The sequence below is a fragment of the Ornithorhynchus anatinus genome, chromosome 20 (genome assembly GCF_004115215.2).
Source record: "Ornithorhynchus anatinus isolate Pmale09 chromosome 20, mOrnAna1.pri.v4, whole genome shotgun sequence".
NCBI lineage: Eukaryota > Metazoa > Chordata > Mammalia > Monotremata > Ornithorhynchidae > Ornithorhynchus > Ornithorhynchus anatinus.
Window position 1 is genome coordinate 24,775,072 of NC_041747.1, and position 16,599 is coordinate 24,791,670.

General features: G+C 47.8%; 1 protein-coding gene across 1 annotated transcript; it reads right to left on the reverse strand.

Annotated features, from left to right (window-relative positions):
- Positions 1-936: 936 nt before the first annotated feature.
- Positions 937-16,599, reverse strand: LOC100083007 (endonuclease domain-containing 1 protein-like). Its single transcript, XM_001513563.4, has 2 exons — positions 15,935-16,599; positions 937-2,594 (listed from the first exon to the last, which is right to left on the reverse strand). The coding sequence occupies exons 1-2, from the start codon at positions 16,229-16,231 to the stop codon at positions 1,353-1,355; spliced, it is 1,539 nt and encodes a 512-aa protein (XP_001513613.1). The 5' UTR covers positions 16,232-16,599; the 3' UTR covers positions 937-1,352.

Below are 16,599 nucleotides of genomic sequence, written 5' to 3' on the forward strand. Positions count from 1 at the left end.
GAAGTGACTTGCCCACAGTCACACAGTTGACAAATGGCAGAGCCGGGATTCGAACCCATGGCTTCTGACTCCCAAGCCCGGGCTCTTTCCACTGAGCCACACTGTTTCAGATCATGGTACTGAGTGCGTGGGAGAATACAATGTAACAGATTTAGTAGACATATTTCTGGCCCACAGGGAGATTACAGTCTAGAGGGTGCCTAGTAGATCTGCAAAACGCATCTCCAAGTTGCCCATAAGAAAACATCTTCTTAAGGGATAATGTGCTTTAAGTGGTGACTTTGGGAGCCCTTCTCTTGTAGGAAGATAATGGAGACACTCTCCTGTCACCATCCCTTTAACTGGTGATACTGAAGTTGAAAATTTATCATCTGTCCTTGCTCTGGCCGTGTATTCTTTTACTAGAAATTGTTTTTTTTAGGATTCACCGAAAAGTTTTTTCCTCCTTTCTGAGCGCTTGCATTAATACTGAAGAAAACTATTCATTAAGGTTTCCTCACGGTCTCAACTAATGACCCTGTTAGTTGAATACCGTGATCTTGAATAAGGGCTTCCAAGTGCTCTAATTCAGCCCCAGCTTTCCTCTACCCTGAAAGGGCAACGGAATCAAAAACCAACCCACCCAGAGTTAGGCAGGACCCTCGTTTCCGAATTGTCAGCCCAAGTGAGTATTCCCTTGGTTAAAGCTTTGGTCCCAAAGGATCGTACTAGATCGTAGTTCTTTACTACGCTGGCAAAAATCTTGCTTGCCAGCTGAGAACACTCAGTGAAAGAACAACTTGAATGGATCCCTTGTTCTGAGGGTCATTGGAAAACAAGCGCTGTCACCGAAGTAAAGGAAACTGTGAGTTCTTCAGCATGGCACCTTAGCAAATCCCCCCCCCCCAAGACAGTGCTCCTTGGAAAGCAAACAACTCAGAAAGGAGAAACTAACACTAGGGGGCTTTGGTGTTTAATCCATAAAGGTGGGTTAGGCAGGAGGGGAAAGGAAAAATTGCCTGTCCTATGCTGAGGCTGCACTTTGGTTCTGACTATTGGCTCCTTCGCTTTCAGCAATCGACATAACATCTACTAGGGTGACTCTCCCCCGAAGCACACATCGGCCTTTTCCTGGCCATAGACAATGAAAAATCAAAGGGGATTTGCTTCTATCCCGTGATGCGACATTTCACCATTACAGATCATTCACCAACATCAGCTTCCCCTTCCCTCCTATTTGAGTCCAAGGCCAAAAATACCATGCGAAGTGAGAGCGGATAGTCAACACGCTGGAAAGCAAAAAGTGTCTGCTGTTGGGGACGTGGGTGTCTTTTGTTTCTTTCACGAATGAACCTTGATTTTTCTTCTCTTTTTTATTCCCCGGAGCTGTCAGGAGAAAACTTGTAGCCAATCCGCGAGCAGATGTTCAGAAGGCCCTGGAGCAGACCGCCAAAGACTCCAAAAGTGGCGTCCCAGAGCAAGGAGACAGAGCCGCCCAGGCCCAGGGCGATGTCTTTGCCGACGGTCGGGATGGCGCCCAGGGTGTAGACGGGGAAACTGGCGATGTCCACCAGGACTCCGGCCGGGACGCTCAGGATTCGGCAGATGCTTTTCAGCAGACAGCAGAGGATGTGCAGGAAGCCCCAGATGATCCTCACTAGGACCTGGACCACCTTCCAGGGGATGCTCACCAGCTCCTCGCCGATGGCCATGAAGTACGACAGGGTGGCGGAGCACAGGCCGTTTACGCCGCCCCACAGCGCGTTGAGTAACTGCCGGATCACGTACTCCAGGCAAGAGAAAAGGTTCTTCACAGTTCCCCATACGAGGTAATAAAGCAGTTGGAAGACCTTGGCGAAAGGGGTGGTGACAAGACCAGCGCCCTTCCGCAACAAGCTGGGGTCCTTTCCCACCTCTTGCCCCTCCTGGCCCTCTTCCTCCTCCTCCTCCCGGAGCAGCTCGGACTGCTCCTGTGTGGACTTGAGGCTCCTCATGGTGGAGAGAGGCTGGGTGCCGGGGTAGGCCTGACCTCTCCGCTCTTCGTCCTGGACCTGGTTCACCATCTCCAGGATCTTCTTCATCTTCTCCGTGTCTTGGTCGGCCTCCCCGCAGTTGTTCCGGAACAGGCGGGGCCGTGAGGGGAGCAGCTGCTCCAGATCCCTCAGCATCACGTCTTCGACGACGTCGCCGTCGCCCGCCTGCTTGGTGAAGCCCATGGACCAGCCGCCGGGGAGGCCGCAGCAGGCGGCCAGCCAGGCGAACTCGGGGACGGCCACCGCGTCTCCCACCCGGCCGGCAGCCGGCACGGCACCTGCGATCAAATACAGCTGGTCCCCGTTCCCGCACTGGGGGGTCAGGGCCCGCTCCACGATGCTCTCCACGCTTCGGTACCACCTCTCCATGAAGGACTGGGTCATGGGGGCCGCGTTCGTGAGGGTGAAGGTTGCCGCCTGGAAGTCATTGGAGTTCAGAGAGTTGGGGTACAGTTGTCCCCTCTGGAAACCGGAATCCAGGTAGTCCTTATTTAGGGCTTGTTGGCTTCCAAGGTTGGGGATGGAGCCAGCCGCCTCGGCTTCCTGCATCATTTCCTCCAAGTCGCTGTGTGGATCATCTAGCTGAAATGGTAGAGAGAATGGTAAGAAGGGGGGTTAAAAATCCTCAGTAGCCAACTCTGTTCACTTAAGTGTCAAGTATTATTTTCTACTCTGATTTTCCTAACCGCCGGGGTCAGTAGGTCATCCTCACTGTGGGGTTTGGGATCGGCAAAAGGTATTTTTGATTGAGGACCCTTAGAGATGAGGCCCTATTTCAAATAATCAAAAGCTAAGACTTGGCAGGGTGAGACTGTGCTTGGTACTTCTGGGTTTTTATAGTTCAGGTGTTTCCCATTTCATTTTCCATATCAAACCACCAACTTGTGTTGGGCCATTTTCTTGACACTTCATAGCGCCTTTGTAGGAAAAAAAAAAGTTTTAAATAACTACCACAGATCTTGAACACCAAGAGGAAAGTGATTCCACACCTAGAAGTAAAAATTAGAACAGGAGTTCAGAGGATTAAGTGAAAGCACTACAGGAGATGAGATGAAAGTCCGATTTACTGGAACCTTTCTTGAACTGCTGTAGGTAAAAGTGAACAGTTCTAACTCGAACATTTACACTGCTCTGGAGAGGATGTATATTTTAGTCGCAGGTGGAACAGGAGGATTCTGTTGGAATTAAATCTCTCCAGAGTGTGGCCAACACTGGGGTCACCCCTAAAATAGTTGGCTTTAGACTCTGTCTCCCCCATCTTCTGGACTGCGAGAACATTGTGGACAGTGATTGCCTCTATTTGTTGCTGAATTGTACTTCCCAAACACAAGCACATCTTGGCCTCCCTTTCCTCTCTAGCAAGTTCTCCAGCCTAAAATCAAGAAATGGCCTCTATGTTTGCCAGTCCCTTCAGGGTTTTGTCAAGTAAATATGCTACTCTCATCATCATCATAATTCTGATATTTTGTTAAGCACTTACTATTTGCCAGGCACTGTACTAATCGCTGGGTTGAATACAGGCAAATCTGGTTGGACACAGTCCCTGACCCACGTGGGGCTCACAGTCTCAATCCCCATTTTCCAGATGAGGTACCTGAGGCACAGAGAAGTGAAGTGATTTGCCCAAGGTCACACAGCAGCCAAGTGGTGGAGTCGGGATTAGAACCCATGGCATTCTGACTCCCGGTGGAAGTGTTCCGAGTGGCAGGATAGCCAGGGCCCGGCCTCTGTTAGCCCATCAATCTCTGGTTGTCCCCCTAGACAGAGGGAGAGCTGTGATGGTGGGCGCCGGGGTGGAAGGTGGTGGAGGGAGGGGGAAAGCAGATTTGGGGACAGAGGTTCACGTGACAGTTCCCGGATGTCTCTTGGACATCCTCTTGCCTCTACCTCTGCTGTCAGTCAGTCAATCGTATTTATTGAGCGCTTACTGTGGGCAGAGCACTGTCCTATCCTTGGGAGAGTACAAGGCAACAATAAACAAACACATTCCTTGCCCACAACAAGTTTGAAGCCCCTACCAATTCCATCTAAAGAACAATGACTGGGAGTTTAAGCAGAAGCAGTGTGACCTAGTGGAAAGAGCACAGGCCTAGGAGTCGGAGCCCTGGGTTCTAATCCTGGATCTGCTATGCACCTGCTGTATAATGTTAGGCAAGTCACTTAACTTTCCTTTGCTTGTTTCCTCATCTGTGAAATAGGTGTGAACTCACTGTTTTCCCTCCCCCTTGGGCTGTGAACCATATGTGGAGAAGGGACTCTTGTCCAGTCTGGTAAAAGCGTATCTGTCCCAGTGCTTTGTACAGTTCTTGGAATATAATGAGTGCCTAATAACTGCTAAGGGAAAGGGAGAGGAACTGAGGATTAGCCAGGAGAGCAAGCACATTAAGGGTGTCGGAGGAGTTATGATGCCTCCAAGTAAATGTGTGCTTCTTACCGTGAGGAAGTGACCGGCTGCTGCCCAGTTCCACTGAGCATTGCCCAAGAGAAAACAGGCTCCAACTGGGGGAAGACAAATGAAAGCCTAGAAAGTTATGACCTCTGAGAGACACTAAAAGAGCCAGCCAGTTTAGCCTGGGAAAGAAAAGGCTCTGGGGGCAGTTTCAGAGTGGTCGTCAGCCATATTTGGGATGGATACCCAGCTCCGCAGAGACCTAAGAGAGTGGTTACAAAGTGCAACATGGGGATTCACTGTCGGAGAAGGAAAAGCCTCCAGACAGAGAGGGTTATTAGTCACCTGAATGGGTTGCCGTGGGAGCCGGTGGACACTTCCGTGCCAGGTGTTCAGAGAGACAAGAGTCTTCCATCTGGGATGGGTTAGGAGGGGACTGGAGTGGGCAGGAGGGTGAACTTGGGGGGCTCCTTAAGCCCCTGTCTGGAAAAGTGACTTGCTCCTGAGATGAAAAAGCAAAGGAGGCTGTGGGGTTCCCTGAAGACTTTAAAGGCAAGCATCTGCCTGGGTGGTTGAAAGGAAGTCAGGTCTGGAGGCAGGGGGTTCCTTGGTTCATTCAGCCTTATTTATTGAGCGCTTACTTTGTGTAAAGCACTGTACTGAGTATCTTAGAGAGTACAGTATAACAATAAACAGACACATTCCCTGCCCACAATGAAGGTTAAACTAGATGGCTTCTTGCGCTCCCTTCCTGTGATAAAATAACTGGCCATTTGCTTGGCTATTTCCACCTCACTCTTACTTCGCTGTAAGATCTCTCTGCCTGGTGGGTCTCAATCACTAGCTCTATAAATGGGAATTTGTTTGTTTTTTGTTCCAAGTGCCTGAACTCCAGGATGGATTCTTAGATGCTTGGTTTAAATGCTTCGGGCCATTCCATCAAGCAACAGTGAACCCTGGGAAAGATCGATGCCTCTCTCTGCATTAAATCATATCAGATGATCAGAGTTAAAAGAACAGAAATGCAGGAAAACGAACTTCTGGGATCCTATTCTAGGGAGCCTAGATCAGAGTGACTTTGATGAGAGCCACAATGGAAAGAATACGCAGTATTCACTGTGACTCCAAGAACAGGAAGGTCCAGCCCTTTCCCCTCTTGGGACTGAAATGTTGGTAATAATAATTAAAAAAATGATGGCATTTGTTAAGCACTTACTATGGGGTCAAGCTCTGTTCTAAGCACTGGGGTGGATACAAGCTAATCAGGTTGGACACTGTTTCTGTCTCACAAGGAGCTCGGTCTTAATCCCGATTTTACAAATGAGGTACCTGAGGCACAGAGAAGTAAAGTGACCTGTCCAAGGTCACACAGCCGAGAAGTGGCGGAGCAGGTTTAGAACCCAGGTCCTTCTGACTCCCAGGCCCATAGGCTATCCTTCAGGCCATGCTGCTTCTTCACAATGCTACCACTGAAGCAGTGGGAGGAGATGGAGGGTGGAAGAAGGGACACATATTTGCACACATGCATACACATATACATATACGTGCACTTGGACACGTGCACACAGTAGCTATTTCCACTGTATGCTAGCCCTTTTGATTCTTAACAATGTAGTAAAGTAGCATGGTTATTGCCAGTTCCTGGATATAGCTGGGCCTCATTTCCTTCATCTTTAAAATGGAAATGAAAGCACCTACTTCCCTTCTTCCTCGATCATTGAGGGAAAATGAGATGTGAAGTGACTTGTCCAAAATCACATGGTCAGAGCAGGATCATCGCAAACCTCCTGGAAACATCTACATTATAGGCCATTTGAGGTTGTAATAATAACATTAATAATAATAATGATAGCTGTATTTGTTATAGGTTTACTTTGTTCCAAACACGCTGGGGAGATACAAAATAATCAGACCAGATACAATCTCTCTCCCACAGTCTAAGAGGGAGGAAGAGCAGGAAATAAGGAAACTGAGGTACAGAGAAGTTAACTGACTTGCCCAAAGAACTTGGACCTGGGAGTCAGAGGACCTGGGTTCTAAGGCCAGTTCCACCACTGTCTGCTGAATGACCTTGGGCAAGTCACGCAACTTTTCTGGGCCTCATTTATCTCATCTGTAAAATGGGGATCGAGAGTGTGAATCCCAAGTGGGGCAGGGACTGTGTCCCACCTGACTGACTTGTATCTACCCTAGTGCTTAGAACAAGTGTTTGGCACATAGCAAATACTTAACAAGTACCATAATTATTATCATTATGATTATGATTATTATTACTCTCCCACGTGCTTAGTACAGTGCTTTGCATACAGTAAGTGCTCAGTAAATAGGACTGATTGAATGTTTGATTCTGAAAACTATTTCTCTTTCACCAGTCATTTCTCCTTGCCTCTCTTATAAAACATGTAGTCTTGACCATTTTCTGCAGTGCCCTCCATCAGTTGATTCTCAACTGCTCTCTTTTACCTGTGCTCTTACCAGCTCTCAAGAAAACCACTGAACCAACACTTGCTTTTCACTCTCATGCTTCCCAATCCTCCTGCTTTTTTATGGCAAGCTCACATCTGTCTTCCCCATCATACTGTAAGTTCCTTGAGGGCATGAATTTCATTCTATCCTTCTTCAGTATGTCACCCAAACACCCAACAGAACTCTGAATATTGTTGATGCTCAATAAATACTGTCATTTTGGGCAGGAAAAATTGAGATTATCTTCTGAAGTGTGGGACTCCATAAAACAAAGGAATGGTGAATATACAAAATTCTTGCTTAGGGTTATTGCCTAGACCTTTGTCCAACACATGGACATGGCCTGCACACTTACAGACACTTCAGAACTCTGTGTGGTTTTCATTTCCTGAGCAGTTATATTTAGGAGTTGATAGTAGGTTTTTAGCATATGGAATTCATCACCACAGGAAGTCGGATAGGCCAAAAATATCAGGGGACTCAGGAGGGTTTGGATAAATTTTTGGGTGAGGAGTCCCTGACCGATTCCTAGAGGAAAATTTAGGGATGTAGAGGGAAAAATGAGGAATGTTAAATAGTCAAAGTCATAATATTGAACTGGATGCCTCAGTGATCTGACTCAGCAATGGTATTGCTGTACTCTTAGGTTATTAGACTATTTAGTTCTAATAAAACACGAGAAGTCAAAGAAATTAAGAATCCATTCTTTCCTCATCTCTCCCCTGCAAATTCTAAGCAAAATTGGAATGACTAATAGCTAGGAATGACTAATAGCTAACCACTGTGACTAGACTATAAATAAACTTCTCAGGTATGCCTTCGTTCTTATTTATCCTGCCCCGCTTTTAAGCCTTGTGAGTTGAAAGAATGACAAACTGCAGGAGTTTTGATGTCATCACGTTGTTATTTAGTCATTTCTCATCTTTTCCAGCCTAAATTATCCTAAACCCTCCAACTTTCTCATCACAGATCCTGTCCTCTACCTAGCCCAGTCAGCTTTTTCTTGGTCTGCTCTCCCTCCACTAGAAGAATGAGTTTTACAGTGTGTTCCAAGCAGGTTTAGACTACAGCGGCAGGCATTTGCCGAGTAGCCCGTGGCAGTGGGTGGCATTTTAGGCATTTTTCCTGAGGGATGATGCTCGGTCCTGCTCCCTCTAATTCACTGGACAGCTCTAATTTCCCAAAGCCCCACCCCTAGAGGCTCCACCCAATTCCCTTCAATCCCAAGAACCTGCCTGGCCTTTGGACGGTGGTAATCCGAGGCACAGGGATTACACGGGGGACTGCTGGGAATTTCATGAAAGGGGTGGATAGTCCCTATCATGTTACTTGGTGACCTCTACAGTTATTTTTTGGCTATTTATAAAACTTCGAAGCCACACTGTTCGTCGAAGGAGCTAAATGCTTTTTACATTTTTGAGAGTAACTCACAACTTCCGGTCCCACCTACCGACTGAGAGACGGCCGGAGTTGTTTTAAATAAAGAGAGTAAACAGGCTGGATTCTAGAGCCTAAAGAAATGCCAAAGGGGATCTGGAAGGTGAAACTCCATCTCCACCCCCGGATCCTCCAGGAATACTAGTGACTGTCCTCGGGGCTCTAGATGATATTCCAAACACTCTGCAAATAAGATTTCATGAGCACCAGCACTAGAAAGGTAAACTGTCCCTAGTCTGACTTCTACGGTTCATAAATCCAGTTTCAAAAGAAAATTACACCTCTAAAAGAGACATTTGATGTCTGGTGTGTTAGCTTTAGTAGGCAAATAAGCTACAGAACGCACTGATGGATCAAAAGGACAAGAAAAGGCTCGTTCCAGTTCATAAAAAAAACTTTCCGGCTGAGTGTCATCCAATGATCTATTACCCTCCTTTCAAGAAAGATAAATTCTGGTTGGGTCCACACGAAGCGAGAGGTATTATTGAAAGAGATTTCTTTGAGGAAGATTTTCTTTTCTCTCCTAAATTTGCCCTGGACACATCTTTTCAAGTGCTCCACTTGCACCCACTCTTCTTTCCTCCCTGACTACCATCTTCGACCTCTCACAGCAGGTTCCCCTCTGCCTTCAAACACACCTCCATCTGCCTATCCATAAAATAAAATAAAATAACCTTCTCTTGACCCCACCACGCAATCAACCAATCAATCAATGGTATATATTTTTTGAGCACTTACTGTGTGCAGAGCACACTTGGAAGCATACAACAGAGTTGGTAGACATGCTTCCTGCCTACAAGAAGTTTACAGTTTACAGGGGGAGCTATTGTTCCATTGACTCATCTCTCTCCTTCCATTTCTAGTCAAACTTTTAGATTGCATTTGAGCCACTTGCTGTCTCCATTCCTCTCTTCCAACTCCTTCCTTGACTCTCAGCAATCTATTTTTCACCCCCTTGATTCCCCTGAAACCACTCGCTCTGTGGTCACCTACCACCTACCTCCTCCTTGCCAAGCCAAAGGGAGCCTGTTGATTTTGGTCAAAGCATTTCAGTATCAGCCAAGAAACTGTTTTAGGTTTTGGATCTTTGAAATTAAGAGAGGATGATGGCAACATCAGCTACTCCATTCTAATCTTCCTCAACATCTCTGCTGCCTTCGTCATTGTGGACCTTTCCTATCTCCAGGACACATGTTAACTTTTTTTTTTAGACACAGTCCTCCCCCCGTTCTTCCTCTATCTCTCCAGCCAATGCTTCTCAGTCTCTTTTGCCCATTCTTTCTCTGCCTCCCGGTCCCTAATTGTGGATATCCCTTAAGATTCAGTTTTGGATCTTTTTCTCTTCTCAATCTGCATTCACTCCCTTATGGAGCTCACCCACTCCCATGGCTTCAACTACTACCTTCATGTGGATGACTCCTAAATCTTTCTACGCTAGTTCTGTCCTCTCTCTTTCTCTTCCACCTTGTACTTCCCCATACCTCCATGTCTCTACATAGATGTCCCTCCGGCACCTCAAGTGCAGTACGTCCGAGACTGAACCCCTCATCTCCCCTCCCAAATCCTCTTCCTCATCTAACTTTCCCATCCCGGTTGATGTCACCAACATCCTCCTGATCTAAGTTCCAAAGATCCAAGGCCTGAAACAGTTTCTTAGCTGATACTGAAACGCTTTGACCAAAATCAAGAGGCTCCCTTTTATTGGATTGCAAATGAGTCTGGAAATGGTTGTACAGGAATGAAATAGTCACTGGGATTTTTAATTTTTTTTGACAATTGGCCTTTTTTTTTGTTTCATGAGGCAGGCTCAGTCTGAAGTAAGGTACTGGGTGATGGGAAGTCAGAGTGGAGCTGATGATAGGGTGAGAACAGTCGATGTGGGACCTGGAGTAAAGGCAGCAGGTAAGCTAGGGAACGGGTTCCCCAATAATAAAAATAATTATTATTATTATGGTATTTGTTAAGTGCTTACTATGTGCCAGGCACTGTACTAAGCGCTGGGGTAGATTCGAGAAAATTGGGTTGGACACAGTCCCTGTCCCATGTAGGGCTCATAGTCTCAATTCTCATTTTACAGATGAGGGAACTGAGGCCCAGAGAAATGAAGCAACTTGCCCAAGTTCATACAGCAGGCACGTGGTTGAGCAGGGATTAGCCAAGGTCCTTCTGACTCCCAGGCTTGTGCTCTATCCACTAGGCCATACTGCTCTTCAATTCTCCTGTCTTTGTCCCCTCCCTCACGCTGTTCTCTGTGCTTGGCACTCCCCTCCCTTGCCCTGCCCTGCCCAACCCAAATCTTTCAGTCCACAGTTCCTCTCATCTTCAAAACTCTCCTAAAATCCCACCCGCTTCAGGAAGCCTCCCCCAGAGTCTAGTCTCCGAACCCAACAGCCACCCTTAGTCCTTACATATTTGATTTACTCCTCTCCTCCTCATTTAGATGGGCATATTTTTCTCTGGATTCTCAGTTGTTTATTCAGTTCATCATTCTGCTCTTTCATCCTCTTATACTCCATCTTAGCACTTAGAACAGTGCTTGGCACACGGTAAGTGCTTAACAAATGCCGTCATCATCATCTTCCTGTTAAATCCTCCTAAACATGCTATTTCTAAGTAGGTTTTGTCTGTCTCCCTCTCTAAACTGTCAACTCCTTGAGGACAGGGAACGTGTATCTTGCTTCTATTGCACTGTGGCAATTGCTTCAGACTAAGAAAGCACGCTATAAATAAATATAATAATAATAATGTTGGTATTTGTTAAGCGCTTACTATGTGCCGAGCACTGTTCTAAATATCAATGATGGATTGAACTCTGTCATGATGTGCACTGGTGTCCATTCTGATCATATGTCAGATGCCTTGAGCCATCAGCTGCTAGGAGAAGGTCAGCATTAAATTTTGGGAGCCTGACTCTTTTCCACTAAAATTGCCTCTGATTCCCTTCAGATTCAGAATCTTAGAAATCTGCTCATTGTTATTATTATCATCATCATCATCATCATTCTTATCCTAGTATTTGTTAAATGCTTACTATGTGACAAAGACAGCTCTAAACACTGGGATAGATCCAAGTTAATCAGGTTAGACACAGTCTCTATCTCACTTGGGCCTCACAGCCTCAGTAGGAGGAAAAACAGGCATTGCTAATCCCCTTTTAACAGATGAGGAAACAGAGGCCCAAAGGAATTAGGTGACCTGCCCAAGGTGACACAGTAGGCAAGCAGCTTGGCCTAGTGGATGAAGCACAGACCTGGGTGTCAGAAGGGCCTGGGTTCTAATCCCAGCTCCACCACTTGTCTGCTGTAAAACCTTGGGCAAATCTCTTCACTTCTCTGGGCTTAAGTTCATTCTTCAGTAAAATGGAGATACGACTGTGAGCCCTGTGTGGGACAGGGACTGTGTCCAATCTGTTAAACTTGTATCTTCCCCAGCACTTAGAACAGTGCCTGGCACACAGTAAGAGCTTAATGAATGCCATTAAAAAAATGGTCAGAGCCAAGATGAGCAGCCAAGCGACCTGAGTCCCAGTTTTGTGATTGAGGGTCCACAGCAGACAACTGAATGATCTGTTTGGGCCGGGCTTGATGGGCTCTGGACCTGGTCTGGGGGTTGGAATGCCATGTAGGGCCTCCCTCAGTGGAGGAGAGGACACAACAGCACTAGACATATCAAAGACTCATGTAGGGGAATCAGTCCCTGGGACCAAGCTGGGTCCCCTAAACATCCACAGTGTACCTTTCAGAGAGGCTGTCTTTCTTGCCAGGCCTTACCTCCACCCCGAAGTGAGGCCAGATCCCCTTGGCCCAGTTGGGGGTTGGGGCTGAGAAGTGTCCCTCAGTCTGGGTCTTGCCTAAGATCAAGCTAATCCTCAGGATTTCAGTTGGCATGGTCTTACCGAATCTTTGGATCGTGGCTAATTGTCAAAGCTGAACTAGGGAATTCTTCCATTCCTGGTTCCCGGTGTTGTAGCACTTTTACATATATTGTGAGCTCGTTGTGGGCAGGGATTGTCACTGTTTATTGTCGTATTATACGTTCCCAAGCACTTAGAACAATGGCCTGCATGCAGTAAGTGCTTCATGAATATGATGAATGAATGAATTAATTAATGAATATTTGCTAACCCGTTTCACAATCAGATCTTCTGGGGGCCAACCTTAGGAAGAAATTGTATTTACTAAGCACTTACTTTGTGTGCAGAGCCCTATATTGAGCACTTGAGAGAATACAATATAACAGAGTCGCTAGGCACGTTCCCTGCTCACTATGAGTTTACAGTCTACAGCAATAATCCCCACCTGTCCAGAAGGGATGAGGGGTAATTCACTTTAAAGATCTTTGAGATCCAAAGATTTAAAAAAAAAAAAGCCCCATGTGAGTAATAAACTATAGAGTCAGCACACATGAAAATGCTCAGAAGAACACTGGTGTCCCACAAGTTTGTGTCACAATAAGGAAGAATCCCTGAGATGTTTACTTTGGACCATCCCCTGTGACTCACTCGCTTTCTACCTTTCTTCGGGCTCAGCCCTAGTAGAGCTGGCAAGTCACTGCTCATTGTATCTCCTCTGTAGCAACGAGAGTCTCAGTTGCTGAGGAGAGAGAGACAGAGTGGATAGCCCCAGCCCTGAGAGCCAACTGATTACTTCTTGGGTGGTGCCCCCGGAGATAAAAGCTCTTGGAGCATTTTGATATTTTCAAGTGAGTCTTGCCTAAAGCTCGGTAATTTAAGGCAAAGCAGGCTCAGTTCTGGATTTGTTTTTTTTGTTGTTGTTCTTGTTGTTGTTTGGTTGGTATTTTTTAACGGTAATTTTAAAGTGCTTATTATTTGCCAGGCACTGGACTAGGTGCTGGGGTAGGTCCCAGATCATCAGGTTGGACACGGTCCATGACCCATGTGGGTTTCGTCTCCATTTTACAGAAGTGGTAACTGAGGGCCAGAGATGTTAAGTGACTTACCCTAGGTCGCACAGCAGACAAGTGGCAGAGCTGGGATTAGAACCCAAGTCCTCTAACGCCCAGGCCCATGCTCTTTCCAGTAGGCCGTGCTGCTTCTCTGTTGGAACTTTGAAGGCAAGTGGGATCTTCTGGGACTTTTATATCTATAGCCGAAATCGTGAGTTCCTATTTTCTTAAACCAAGGTTTCTGACATCGCAGAGACAGAAGTAAATGGAAAGACAGCTGTCAGAATTCAGAACCAGGCATTTAGACCCAATTCTAACTTTGCACCTTCCCATGCTACTTCGGAATAGGGGAATTTTTCTAAGATATTGAAATTTTCTGTAGTAGGGGGAGGTGCTCTTTTAGAGTCAAACAGTAATTTTCTTCTTTCTAGGAATTCCAATAATCCCTTGGGATTAGAGAGATAGATCTCTGGGAGCCACTTTCACAAACTGAAGTTTCTTCGATCCTGTGATATTGTCATGGAAAGCAATATCACCTTCTAGACTGCAATCTCATTATGGGCAGGAAATGTGTCTCCTAATTCTGATGTAATGTACTCTCCCAATCTCTCGGTACTCTTAATCTGCAAATAATAAACATTCAATAAATACCATTGATTGACTGATTGAAAGTCACAGGATTGGGGAGGTTATTGGCCATTGTATTGACAGGCACAGAGGCAACAGAGTGTGTTGTCAGAAATCTCAGCAGGTGTCAGCGTCAAGTGGGGAGAAGACCCCAGACTCCCTGTTAATGATACTAACCACGCTGGCTCACAGTCCAAGATACTACAGGACTTTAATGATGGGCTATACTCAGGGGATGGGATGGCCAGCCAGATGCCATTTTCATCTCTCCCATCAGTCAATTAATTGATTGATGGATGGTATTTACGGAGGGCCTATTATGCACAGAGCACTTGGGATAACACCACAGAAGCAAAACACGAGGTCTCTGCCGTTCAGGGGTCTTTTCATCACTCTTTCCTAATGGTATTTATTGAGCGTTCACCATGTGCAGAACTCTGTATAAGCGCTTGAGAGAGTTCACTACAGTAGAGTAGGTAGACATGATCCCTGCCCACAGGAAGTTTATGGTTTAGATGTGCAGAGCACTGTACTGAGCAGGTGGGCAAGTATGCTATAATAGAGGAGGTACACTTGATCCCTGCCCACTGGGAGTCGATAGTCTAGAGGGGATTCCTGATGCCCCATCCCTTCTCTATTCCCAGGAGTCATCCACTTTGCATTAATACTACTACTACTAATAATAATGGTACGCATCTGAACAGGGCAGGTACTGGCGTGTTCTGACAAACTGCACTTCTGCCAGGGCCTTACGTCGAGCTTCCGGAAATTTCCAGCCCAAAGGGACCAACGGTGGCCCCCCGCCAGGTGAGGCAGGGAGCCCTAGGAGAACTCGTCCCTAGAAGAGCTCGGTGACCCACTCTGCCGGGGCTTGCCTGCCGCCCAATCTCTCGTGGTTGCTGTGAGGGGTCCGGGCCTTCCGGGCCCGGTGCCCATCTGCTTCGTACCTCAGGCAGGGCACGAGGGGGAAGGCTCTGCCCATCAGACCCTGGTTGGGCCGGGGGGTGTCCGTCACTCGGCAGAGCTCGGAGAGGGTTCGGAGGCAGAGCGGTCGGGGGGCAATAATCACTGGTGAGGGGAAGCGATTGAGAGCATCAGGCAGTGAGAATAGATGGCGGGAGGGGGGGTTTCTCTCTCTCTCTCAGGGAGGGTGGACCGCCAGCTGAGTATGGCACCGACTGACACAATAGCACGTTTGACGGGCAGTGGAGCTGGGGCCGAGGTGGCAGAGCAGAACCACCGAGTTACCCCACACGAGGCCTCTCTGCCTACTCGGGAAGGGCTAGTCAGCCGAAGGGGCTGGGCTGGAGGATGACTGGAGCTCAGAGGGAGTTTCAGGAAGAGACTTGGGGAACCCGGAGAAACTGGTTTGTGCTCTCTGCTGGAAATCGGAGCAGCTCTTTGCTATCACTTTCCTAAACGTTCGTGTGTTCCTTTTCTTTTTCTGTGTAAAGACCATCAGTTTCCTGGACCAGTTCTCTTCACCGAGACCCCTAGGTGGAGGTTTTCCCTGAAGAACCCATTCTTCTGCTGCTTATGCCTGCCTGCGGCATCCGGCAGATGAACCAAAATATGAGGGATCACGTGGGCATATTACTGAAGCCTCTTACATTTTTAAGGTAGCTATAAAGTGCTGATTCTTCACCATGCACTGGAGCAGGGTAGATTAAAAACTAATCAGGTTGGACACAGTCCTTGTCCCATGTGGGGCTCATGCTCTTATCCCCATTTAACAGATGAGGTAACTGAGGCTAAGAAAAACGTAGTGGCTTGTCCAAGGTCACCCAGCAGACAAAAAGGCAGAGCCAGGATCCGATCCCAGGTTCTTCTGACTCCCGAGCCCATGCTTTATCCTCTAGGACACGCCGCTTCTCTGGGAACTCTCAGGATCACTTCATCTCCCTCATTTCTCCTTGAATTCACAGAGAAATGCGGCTTCGTGGAGCATTTGCCGGCACGGTGCCAAGCCTGCTGTTTTTTGGGTAATCCTGGAGCAGGACCCCCCCCCTGGCCCCCTTCCTCTCCCCTCCCCAGGCCAGGGCCCATCTCCTCCCTACCCCCCACCATCCACACAGCCCCACCTAGGAGGCTTGCTTACCTGTGGTTCGATCATCCAGGTCTCCTCCCTGCTGCCCCCAGGTTTGGAGTAGCGAAAAGCCGAGTAAACAGGGATCTTGTGGCGGGTACTGTAGAGTGTGGCGAATCGCTCCCCTCGGCCGAACCTCTGACAGATCTTCACATGGAAAGGCTCCGTCCATCCTTCAGGCGGGGTCCCCTCATAGAAGAACCGGTTACACTCGGCGAACCCTTTCTCGTCCTCCTTGACGATCCTGCCCTCCGACAGTCCAGGGAAGGCCAAGACGCTGCAGAGGGGAAGCAAGACCCACGTCCTCATGTCTGGGCTTTCCGATCTCTGGGCCGGTCGACCCTCACTCCCTGGGCTCTGCTCTCTGGGCTGCCGGTGGCCGGCGAGCAGCCAGACCCTGGAGTTGTGACTGGGATTGGGGAAGAGCTTCCAAGGGAAATGAAATATGAAACCCCAGCCCTGCCCTTCAGGGATGGAACGCTAAACACAGGCGGGGCCCGGCTGCAGCCGAAGATGACGAGGGCCTGGCCGACGGCCACCGTGGCGATAAATCAGCATCCGGAGGCTGGTCCTCCACCCGCCCTGCCTGCCCACACGGTGACCCAGACCGCAGTTCAGTCGTCCACGCTGATAGAGAAGGGAAGGAAGGAAGGAGCCAGGGGCGGGGAGGAGGGGAG

Excerpts from the sequence above, each read along its gene's own strand:
- LOC100083007 (XM_001513563.4), bottom strand. The coding sequence starts at position 16,231 with ATGAGGACGTGGGTCTTGCTTCCCCTCTGCAGCGTCTTGGCCTTCCCT. Across the intron at positions 2,595-15,934 it reads CCTGGATGATCGAACCACAG|CTAGATGATCCACACAGCGA; the intron begins GTAAGCAAGCCT and ends CTACCATTTCAG.